At 43.3% G+C, this 12180-nt stretch overlaps 1 protein-coding gene across 1 annotated transcript; it reads right to left on the bottom strand.

The window, feature by feature from the left end:
* Positions 1-243: 243 nt before the first annotated feature.
* LOC311063502 (uncharacterized protein) lies at positions 244-3614 on the bottom strand. Its single transcript, XM_084082980.1, has 3 exons — positions 2510-3614; positions 1934-1990; positions 244-1236 (listed from the first exon to the last, which is right to left on the bottom strand). The coding sequence occupies exons 1-3, from the start codon at positions 2892-2894 to the stop codon at positions 1193-1195; spliced, it is 486 nt and encodes a 161-aa protein (XP_083939106.1). The 5' UTR covers positions 2895-3614; the 3' UTR covers positions 244-1192.
* Between the last annotated feature and the right edge of the window lie 8566 nt (positions 3615-12180).

Below are 12180 nucleotides of genomic sequence, written 5' to 3'. Positions count from 1 at the left end.
CTTCTTTCATCTGGGAAAAAAAGTGAGTTTATAGCATGTTCTGTTTTTTAGCTAGAGGTAGTTGAATACAGCTTGTTTTCACCAAAAACTGTCCTTTGTTCTTGGATTCAGAGTTTTAGTGAAAGAAACACGTTTAGACATAAAAAATGATTTCAAGTCTTTGACGTTTATTTTTCGCCTTCATTGACATCAGTCATGTAAACAATACTTTATAAAAATAAAAAATAAAAAAAAACTGCTTTAGATTCAGAGATATAAGCGATTTAGTAAAATAAACACGTTTAGAGTCATAAAAATCTTTGGGGACACACAGAATGTTTTGTGCTAGGACTATGAACACATGGAATATCTCAAAATAAAGCTTAGAATCTCTTCTTTCATCTGGGAAAAAAGTAAGTTTATAGCATGTTCTGTTTTTTAGCTAGAGGTAGTTGCATACAGCTTTCTCTTGGATTCAGAGTTTTAGTGAAAGAAACACGTTTAGACATAAAAAATGATTTCAAGTCTTTGACGTTTATTTTTCGCCTTCATTGACATCAGTCATGTAAACAATACTTTATTTTAAAAAAAAACTGCTTTTGAACACATTTTATCACATGGCATATCAAGTGCAACACAGCTCAAAGTCTTTCTTTTCAAAGTAATAAAGAGAGAGAGTGTGTGTGTGTGTGTGTGTGGGGGGGTGTGTGTGTGTGTGTGTGCTCAATTGTTACAGGGTTATATTGTAGAGATTGCTATTGTAGAGGTTGTCCATCCACAATCGGTATCCTTCACCTGCAAGGCCTCCTAGCAGGTAGGTGACGGTATCCGGGATGGAACACTTGATGCCACAGTCTGGCTTCATGTTGTGAAGATAGCCGGTCGTTGAGTCACAGAGCATATAAGATTTGATGCCATACTTATCGGGTCTTTAGAAGGAGTGTCATTGAAGTGAAGATTGCTCCAAATCAACTGGAAGCGGTTCCTGCTCATGGTCCTGCCGAAGAATGGTGTTACTAGGTTCTCATCGGTTGACCAGTAGTGTGAAAGCTCAGGTTTGGAAACAAGCCCAGACAGAAACAGCAGCCCCAGGAAACGCTTCAGCTCTACAACGGTCAATGCTGTCCAACGCTTTCCTCTGGCATGTGGCTTCTCTGAAAGTCTCTGCTTAGCATATGAGTTGGTTTGGTTGCATATCTCCTGGAGCAGAACATCAGGCAGGAGTAGCTGTAGAAAGTCGGCAGGGCTGTCGGATAGCTGTAAATATACATACACAAAATACCAATTTAGACTTTTAGCAAACACTCGTATCCAGACAGAGCGACTAAAAATAGCAGATCTACAAACTCACAAAGAGCTTGTAGATCTGCTATTTTTATAAGGCATCCGACAATAGAACATAGTAAATATATAGCCTACATTATCATCATTCATAATCAGACAGAGTGTGTTGGTGGTGCTACAGTGTTGTGTGTGAATCTATAGTCAGTCCAATTCAGATCAACACACAGGGGGGCTGTGTGCACATGCATCCCCCTCCAAAAAAAAGAATAAAAAGAGCAGATCTACAAACTCACAACGAGCTTGTAGATCTGCTATTTGTTATGGCACCACACACATGCATGATAAATATATAGCCTACATGTACCATTGTTTTGTGGGGTTTTAGCAATTGTATAAGGCATCACACAATAGAACATAGTAAATATATAGGCTACATTATCATCCTTCATAATCAGACTGTGTCCCCATGCTACAGTGTTGTGTGTGAATCTACTGTCAGTCCAATTCAGATCAAAGAGGATTTTGAAAAGGTTTGTTGACATGAACTGGACATTTTTTATGGCACCACACACATGCATGGTAAATATATAGGCTACATGTACCATTGTCCTGTGGGGTTTTAGCAATTTTGTATTCCTGTGTACAAGTGTCATACAGAAAAAGTTCTTACCTCTGCTAGATGGTCTGGCCAGGGTTGTCCGGCCATCCTCCACATCCTCAACAAAGTCTGAAATGAAATATCAAATACTTGGTAAATATTATGAAGATCAAATCAATTTAGGTATTTAGCAAACACTCTTATCCAGACAGAGTGACTTACAATAAAGCACACCTGCCTACTCCCCCATAAAAATAGCAGATCTACAAACTCACAACGAGCTTGTAGATCTGCTATTTTTATAGACAAGGTCAGAGGAGAGTGCTTTGTGCACCTGCATCCCCCTACAAAAAAAAAGAATAAAAATAGCAGCCATCTACAAGCTCACAAGCTTGTGGATCTGCTATTTTTATGAGGCATCACTCACCAGCACAGTAAATATATAGGCTAACATCATAATCAGAGACGGTGTCCCCATGCTACTCTGTGTGTGTGTGTGTGTGTGTGTGTGTGTGTGTGTGTGTGTGTGTGTGTGTGTGTGTGTGTGTGTGTGTGTGTCTCTTATAACTTATAAGCAGACCTGGCAACAACTTCTCGTGTCTAGTCCACCAAACACACACAATAAAACACAATAAAAAATAATCTTACCACTGCTGAAGTGAGCTCCGGGCTCCGGACGGGTCCTGCCGCTCCGACGAACACCATCGGTCGGTACCGCGGCAGTAGATGGGCCCGCTGCGGCCGTAGTAGAGGTCGCCCCCACTAACTGTTGCTCGTCCTCCCCGTCCACCGGAGTAGATGGGCCCGTTGCGGGCGTAGTAGAGGTCGCCCCCACTAACTGTTGCTCGTCCTCCCCGTCCACCGGAGTAGATGGGCCCAATCCCAGTAACTGGCGTAACCGCTTCTTATCGTCCACAAGCGGCGCTGGTTGTGCCCCAGTAGCCCGAGTCATCAACGACTCCAACAGTGTCTGCTGGCGTAGCGAACCGGTCACTTGTTTGGCGCCCCTGTTTGAGTTTTTTTTTGCCCTCATATTATCACAGAGAGAGACAGTATTATCTTATACTACGCTATATCTGATCTCCTCTTTTCTTTTCTTCTCCTCTCCCGATCACTATAACTGACCTCTCCTCTCCTCTCTGCTCCGCTCTCCGACCACACCAAATGATCTCTCCTCTTCTCCCCGATAACTACAAGCTTTTCTCCTCTCTCTCCGACCACACTACACCAAATGATCTCCTCTCCTCTCCTCTCCTCTCCTCTCTGATCCTCTCTTCTCTCGACTGAAATAAAACTAAAAACTAAAAAACTAAAACTAAACTAAAGACACTCAAACGCTCACACTTTCTAACACACTCTCTCACACACACACACACACACACACACACACACACACACACACACACACACACACACACACACACACACACACACACACACACACACACACACACACACACTCTCTCAATCACTAACTGACTCACAAACTGTCTCACACACTGACTGACCTGTCTCAAAAATAATTTTAACTCTATTGCTGTTACCAACCCCCACTCTTTTCACTCCGATCACCGTCACTCTCTGTCTCTCTCAAATGTTTGGGCGCAATGGCCGATGCTGCACTACCGTCTCCATTTTGTCACATTTGGGCAAACAGCTGTTTGTGATCAGCTGACTGATCACGTGTTTTTTCGGTTAACCCCTTCATCTACAGGTCCAATATTAACGCACAGGCTGCGCAACAGTGTAATATACAGTAAATCAATGAAAAAACACATTCACGGTTTAAACCGTGAATGAGCCCGTGGCAGGTAAAGGGGTACATTTTGATTCACGAGTAGAACCGTGGATAGTAGGTAATGTGTTAAGAGAAGCGAGATTTACAGTGAGGACAATGGCTATGCACTGGTTGTGAGCACTGGCTGTGTGTGTGTGTGTGTGTGTGTGTGTGTGTGTGTGTGTGTGTGTGTGTGTGTGTGTGTGTGTGTGTGTGTATGTGTGTGTGTGTGTGTGTGTGTGTGTGTGTGTGTGTGTGTGTGTGTGTGTGTGTGTGTGTGTGTGTGTGTGTGTGTGTGTGTGTGTGTGTGTGCGTGAGTGTGCGTGAGCGTGAGCGTGCGGAAGTTGTCATCTCAGGATAACACTGAAGTCAGATTAATTTTCATGCACAAATGTTTGCATTTGAGAAGAATTAAGCACCATCCTAGCATTCAACATGTGATTTATGCAATGACTGCACAGTAGCTTTCGCTCAGAACCCACAACATACTGCAGCATGACAGATGTCAGCACTACTACATATACTTCACTTCATAGACATGTGCCATGTCTTGAGACATCTTAAGAAACTGATTCCAATGCGCCAACCTCCCCACAATCTGGCACTGAAAAGTCTCTCTGACAATTTTCTGCAAGAGAAAAGTCTGAAAGCTTCCACTGGAGCTGAGGAGCGCTACGGTCTGCAATGAGAAATGAAAGCTGTGCATTTATGGATGATCAACCACCTATCACACGCTCAAAATGGCTGCCATAAAATACATAATTTGTGCCATCTTGACTTCCAGACAACCTAGAAACGTAAAAGAGAATGCTAATTTTATGTTTTCTGGGTCATGGAATCCAACAAAAAATCTAGGGGCGCCCGCTGGCCTACCGGCCAGGCGAATACCACGTACGCTGTTAATCCAGCTTGACAGCGTGTCGCGGATTCGACTCCCGATCCCGATGACCTTTGCTGTGTGCCACCCCCCCATCTCTCTCCCCATTTCCTGTCAGCCTACTGTCCTGTCAAATAAAGGCATAAAAGTCCTAAAAAACAAAAAATAATAACTCAGCATCTTGCACTTGCGCCCCTAAGGGATGGCCAGGGAAATAATAATAATACAGTTTTATCTAATATATTACATTAGGTACTATTCATTTAAATCAATAATGTATATATACTCTGGGTTAAGTGGTATTTCCAATCATGCCAATGAATGTCAGCAGTTATTTTTGGCCACACCAGTGATATCACGCTGTTGAAGATAGTTGTAGAACAATTTAAATAAATTCAGCATGTCGGACAGTGACCAGGAGGAGCGCTTCTGCTTATTAGGCAGACAGCAATCTCTCAAGACGGATTCAGAGGAAACAATTCTCGCCCATTGCCAAATGTTTTTGGCGATGGGTTACCAGATTGGGCAGACAGAAACACCTGCATTCATGATTTTCACCTTGATATTGCTGTTGCCAACATTGTCCCACCTCCCTTTTCCCCTTCATTTTTTTTAACTGTATAAGGCAATAAAATATGTTTCAATTGCAAAGAAGTTGCACCACAACACATGCTTCTCAACAGAGTTTATAAGGCAATTTGGTGTTACTGCCCCAGAACACCAGGAGGTAAAAGTGTAATTTATTTATCACCTTGGGGAAATTTAGTAGTTAGGGACCCATCCTAACTACTTAGGAGCCGTGAGCAAATACTGTTCAGCACTCAAGGACCAGCTCCAGTTGTAATGCCAGTACCTTGGTCAAGGGCATTGGCAGGAGTACCGTATGTAGCTAACATGCATGTCTTTTGTTGTGGGAAGAAACCGGAGTACCCGGAGGAAACCCAACGCAAACAAGGGGAGAACATGCAAACACACCACACAGAAAGGCCACCCCAGCCGGGGATCAAACCCGGGACCTTCTTGCTGCCTGTGAGGCAACTGCGTCACCATGCCACTCACTTGGCTTTCAATTGTTGAACTCAGAGGGTCCCTGAAGATGTTTTTGCTTCATGGACATGTTCCTCAATGTCATTTTTTGTCAGTTTCTTGATTGTCAGTTTCTTGATTTTGCACGTAACGTTAAAATGTTATTTTTTCTTGATTGTATTTTTTAATTTTGTAATTATATATAGTTTTTATAATGTTATACTATTATATATAGTACAGTACATAATACAGTATGTACTGTATATAATACAAAATGTTTTGCTACTACTACCGATACTGCTTCTAAATCACACAATGCATGATATAATGCTTGATATGGTAGCCCCTGTCATGTTTAAGAAACCAGCACTGTTTATAATTTCCATCAGAAAAAACATTGCTTGTATTAGAAAAAGATTCTTGGCTCTACTATTCCATAATAAGTCAAATCCAATCTCTTCAGTGGAAGCAGAGCCAGTATATAACTATAAGTTGAAGAAATGACAATACCCCCCAAAGATGATTTACTACACTTTACAAATAGTAACATTACATTGTTTTAGTTTATTGTGTGAAATTGTTTATTGTGGGATTAAATAAATGTATTTTATTATACATGTATTTGCATGAAAAGTGTATCTTTTGTACTAATCATACACACATGCACACAACCACGCACACATGGTGAGCTATTATGAGGCAATACTCCTTCCTGGCAAAGTCACTCTACTGGCACCCCTCTCGCTCTCTCTTTTTCTGTCTCTATCTCTCACTCTTCTCTTTCCAACACAGACACACTCACATCCCTGTACTGATACTGAATCTCAGTGGTATTACAGCTGGAATGCCGGCAATGTTTTCTCAACTAATGAAAGAATGAAGAAAAAATAAACTGTGGGGCCAAATTAAAAGAGAAAAAAAGAGTGAGAAGAAAACAGACAGAAAGAAGTGGACGTGGATGACAATCATTCAGTACATATTATGCAATTTGTTTTGTATGATACATTTGTCTGTTACAACTTAGTAAATATAAACCTATAAGTTAATAAACAGAACCAAAGTACCAGTTATTGTAGATGAGGATCAGTGTGGATGCAGTGTGTACTGTATACTGTATGTGCAACATGAGTGTTGTAAGGTGTAAACCAAAAGCATCTCTAAAAACCACACTACCCATCCTCCGTGTTCATTTATCAATCTGAGTGCACAAATGTAACCAATTGGACCTGTGGTCCAAATGTAACCAAATTGATCCATGTGTACACTCTGAGTTAAATTAATACTGAGGACTTTACTCTGCAGGGCTAATAAAAGATTTGATTAGCCCTGCACAGCGAAATATGGTGAAAACATATTCACCATATTTAAATCATAATATTAGAAGTCAGGCCTCTACAACATGCCCATGGCCAAAGTCTCAGCGATTACTCAGATTATGGACTGCTAAGTACAATAATGTTTTATCAAATTAAACTAGCCTTATCGCCTTACACTTTAAACCTTTATACAACTTGTTTGTTCTTCCCTTTAATTTATCCACATCCAACACTGTGCCCTCCCCCCAATTTGTCCAAACCATGCTTTGGCTCAAAGGTAATTTCTTTTTTCTTTATTTCAAAATCCCCTTTTCAATGATCGATCATTCCCTGTTGGCCCAAGAGCGCCAGGCAGCCACAGAGTGGTGTACGTCACATGTTATTTCTCTGAATGTCTCATTATTCTGGGGCTCAGATGGAATAAACACATTCATCTAAGGGGTTTCAAAGCTGCATAGCATTGTTGTTGTTACAGGCTTGAAATGCAGTGGAAATTAGTTTTGTCTGAAAACATTACAAAGAGAATTAATCACATTTGGCAGTTTTTACTTTGATGATAAAAGGAAATTGTGTGTGTGTGTGTGTGTGTGTGTGTGTGTGTGTGTGTGTGTGTGTGTGTGTGTGTGTGTGTGTGGGTGTGTGTGTGTGTGTGTGTGTGTGTGTGTGTGTGTGTGTGTGTGTGTGTGTGTGTGTGTGTGTGTGTGTGTGTGCATAACATAGTTACCACGAGGTCTTTATACATCGCCATAAACATGCATCTTTGTGTTTCCATTGCAGAGTTATCGGCTTCCTTTTTGTGACTAAAGTATGTGTCACTACCCCTGTTCCACAACATACCTGCTGACGACGATGCCACTAATGACCAACTAAAGAACAGAAAGAGATGCAGAGGTTAAAGGAAACAAAGAAGAAGAAATAATGAATTAATAAACAGAGCAAGGGATCAAATGAACATGACCTCCTTGATCTGAAAGACAACATGGCTCTGAACAGGTGTCGTGCCTTTGTCCCATTTCTGTCCGAATCCTTCTCCCACTTCACATTCCCAGCCACCTCTGCCCACCTACGGTACTCACTAGCCCTGGCTAAACCCCTCCACAACCTTGGTGGGAACCCACCAGGAAAAGTCCTTACCCACTTAAAATCCTATCGTCCCTATGCTGGCGCCAACATTCGTCAGATCTGCAAGCTCAAGTTGAGAGCTTTATTGGCTATTTTCTGCAAAGGGATTTGTGCCAGCGCCTCTCTGGTTGGATTGGATTGAATGTACGTCTCTGTGACATAGCATCATGTCCAGGGGGTGTGCAGTGCTTGTACATCATGCTGCCTCACGTTAAGGAAACAGAAGATAGGCTCCTGACCTATGATCCACCTGGCTCGGGAATCGTTGGTTGCCAAGGCTACTTACTTACAAAGTGTTCGGGGCAGCCGTGACTCAGGAGGTAGAACAGCATGGCTGCCTGTCAATTGTCCTGGAGTAACACACTGAACATGGTTGCCTCTAACGTGCGCCAGGCAGTGAATGTGTGAAGTGGACGTGGGAAAACTCCACAACACATGAATGTGTATACTCACTGCATAATGTCTAATGGTGTTCCGCGGTTGAGGTTTGTGTGAATGGATGAATGTACATTGTAAAACGCATTTGAGTGGTCAGAAAGACGAGAAAAAGTGCTATATAAAAGCAGTCCATTTTCCCTATTTACCAAGTGTCAAAGCCATAATTATAAACAAACCAGGCCCTCCATGCTGTCCTGCGGACCCGCCTAAGGTGCACCCTAGCCCCACTAAACTCCTCCACCATCTCGGTGGGGAATCTGGGGATCCTCCTGAGAGGTCCATAAGTACAAGTGTGGGAGAAGGCTGAGTAGGCTTCTGTCAGGGTGTGGTTGGACGGCACGACACCAGAGCCAAAACAGTAAGCAGAGACACCAGACTATCTGGGCGAGCTTGAGAGAGACGGATGGAGTCCCACCTACTGAGAGGGACCGAGAGACATTTCTACATTCTCAGAGAGTAATTCTCTGAGAAATAAATCACATGCAGTTGCTCTGGCTGGACCAGCGCTTAAAGGGATAGTTCACCCAAAAAAAGAATATGTTTTTCAATCGATTAGTCACCCCATGGATAATTCATGGATATTCTTTCATTTTTGTCGCATTCCTAAGCCAATAATTTGATGACTGGCAGCGGTTCTGGTAGGAGACACAAAGAATCTCCTTTGTGAAACCGCTGCCTGGTCCGCTGGTCATCAAATTCTTGGCTTAGGAATGCGACAAAAAAACAAAAAATATCCATGAATTCAAGATGTAAGTGGTTTTATGGGGCCTGAATTGAAGAAGCGATGGACTGGTCAGAGATTAAAGGACAACAAAATAGAGAGGAAGGAAGAGAGAAAGCGAAAACAGAATGGGAAAAAACTAAACATGGACAGCAAACAGTAGCTAACCACGTCAGCTAATTCAGCCCAGCACAGTCTATGGATGCATGGAAAATGCACACACATACTGTACATGTACACTACAATATCCTGAGTGTTAATTGAACTCAGAGAGTGTAGAAATGGAACCACATTTTTAACCCGTAACACTCAGGATTTCACTGTGTGGGCCTACACTTTTGTGTGGTTGCTTTTCCATCTGCTCCTAGTTTCAGGTCCCTGTTGGTCACTTTCTTTGCTCATTTCACTGTGGTCTGGATTTCTTCAAGATGGAGGACTCCATGCTTATGGTATGGTCATATCACTCTCTCACTTCTCCCCGACCCCCCCCCCCCCCTCTCTCTCTCTCCCTCTCTGCATCCTTCTCTCTCTCTCTCTCTCTCTCTCTCTCTCTCTCTCTCTGTTTTTCACGCCTTGTTGTGTTTGGCATTTGTGTTGTGTTTGGCAGGGGACAATCATCGAAGAATTTAGGCAACAGACATGTCCTCAGCAATTATAATCAAGGAATCCCTACTGGTCTGACAAACAGAAATAGAGAGCGAGGGGGAGAGGGAGAGAGAGAGAGAGAGAGAGAGAGAGAGAGAGAGAGAGAGAGAGAGAGAGAGAAAGTAGTCTGATTGCAACTCAGTCTGGTCTATATAATCTTATAGATACAGATTGGACCTGTCAGGACCTCACAGGAGGATATGGGGGGTTGGGGTGGGTTGGGGGGCCGAAGGACAGACTGAAGGAAGGAAGAAAGGAATGAAGAGATGAAGGAGAAGGGACAATGCTTGTGCTCTGGCATGGGGATGATGGAGAAGAGAGGAACACTGTTCCACATCTACAGTACAGTGTATGTGGGCCTCTCTCTCTCTCTCTCTCTCTCTCTCTCTCTCTCTCTCTCTCTCTCTCTCTCTCTCTCTCTCTCTCTCTCTCTCTCTCTCTCTCTCTCTCTCTGTCAGGTTGCACCCCACATTCACCACTACAACCCCATACTGACACGCGCACGTATGCACGTGCGCACGTGCGCACGCACACACGCACCTGTGCTGGTCAGCCTATATGGTCAAGTGCTGTGATAAAGTGCTATGTGGTGTTCTCTCACTCTCTATGCCCCCTGAGAGAAGATCAATACTCACTCAGCATCAGATTACCACTAATGTCCTCACGTCTTTAACCAGGCAGCCCGTGTGTGTGTGTGTGTGTGTGTGTGTGTGTGTGTGTGTGTGTGTGTGTGTGTGTGTGTGTGTGTGTGTGTGTGTGTGTGTGTGTGTGTGTGTGTGTGTGTGTGTGTGTGTGTGTGTGTGTGTGTGTGTGCCCGTGCCCCTGGAGTGACCCAAGTTATTGTTATCATTAAGTGTCAATGAAGGAGAAGATGAAAAGAGCCATAGACCAAATGCAATTCTGCAGATGCACCACACAGAGAACTGAGTCACAGTGCCCCCTAATGAAATGCATGGAGAATTGCAGCCCCAAAGCGATGCATTTGGTCAGTATACCTACTACTAAGAATTCTAAACTGAAGTTAATTCACAGTTGGATGCAGCAGTTTGTAGAAATGGCAATTTGTGAATTAACAAACAGCATTTTACAACCCCAACCCCCTCCCCACTAGTGTTAACCCATGTGCACGTGACACGCAACCGCGTGTACAGCTGCACACGCACGCACACACGCACACGCACACACACACACACACACACACACACACACACACACACACACACACACACACACACACACACACACACACACGCCTTTCTCCCTCTATCTATGTATTTACAGACAGGGCTTCTATTTGTGACACCATCTATTATGTCAGTGGTTCTCAAACCTTTTAATTTCAAGGACCCTCATAACTCTGAGATTGTACAAATGGAACCAATATTCCATTATGTGCACTCTCAGAGTTACAGACCTGTTAACCGTCCATTTGGAACCCCCTCAAGGAACCCTGAGGGTCCCTGGGCCCCACTTTGAGAGCCACTGAAATATGTTGCAGATGTGCTCCACCCAGCAAACGGTTAACCGGCTAATATTAACACATTAACGAGGTGTCTGTGTGCTGTGCTTCTGGGGATGAGTGTCACTGTGATGGATGAACGCTGAGTCACCGAAGACGCCACTGAAAATGTCTCTATAGCACGAATGTGGCCCTCAGCCAATCAGGCTAAAAGTGTGCACTGACAAGTGTGTATTTGCACCTGTGTGTGTGCGTGTGCGTGTGCGTGTGCGTGTGCGTGTGTGTGTGTGTGTGTGTGAGTGCGTGTGCACGAGCACGCGTGTGTGACACATTTGTGCTAGAGCGCCGTTAATTGTGAATTATTTAAACCGAAAGGTGAATAATGCAGAGTGAGAGAGAAAGAAAAAAGCAGAGAGAGGGAGAGAGCAAGGGAGAGAGAGAGAGAGAGAGAGAGAGAGAGAGAGAGAGAGAGAGAGAGAGAGAGAGAGAGAGAGAGAGAGAGAGAGAGAGAGAGAGTGAGAGAGAGAGAGAGAGAGAGAGAGAGAGAACGTGTCAACTTCAGTCTCACACACAACTGATCAGTGATCAAGTCTTCACAGATAGATGGATAGATAGATACCTTTATTGATCCCGTGGGGGAATATCAGTCGGCAAGAAGCGACACAGCAGTTAGAGTTACAGCGTTACAGACAGGCCTACAGAGTAATAAAAGTACTGTCGGAATACAGCAATACAAAGGTAAGAAATAACAATACAATGAATACAGATGCGCCATCAATCATGAACAACAGTATACAACCTATACAACTAGCCTGCACTGCAGAAAAAACACAACACATGGTTCCAGTGTCCGCTCAGACAACCCAGTGTGTAAACAAAAGGTATAATACCGTAAATCTCCATTATATCACCAAAATACATTTCAAAATAAAATAATT

The sequence above is a fragment of the Gymnoscopelus microlampas genome (genome assembly GCF_963454915.1).
Source record: "Gymnoscopelus microlampas genome assembly, chromosome: 16".
Lineage (NCBI taxonomy): Eukaryota > Metazoa > Chordata > Actinopteri > Myctophiformes > Myctophidae > Gymnoscopelus > Gymnoscopelus microlampas.
Note: the sequence above shows the minus strand (reverse complement) of the source record. Positions and strands in the feature narration are given on the sequence as shown.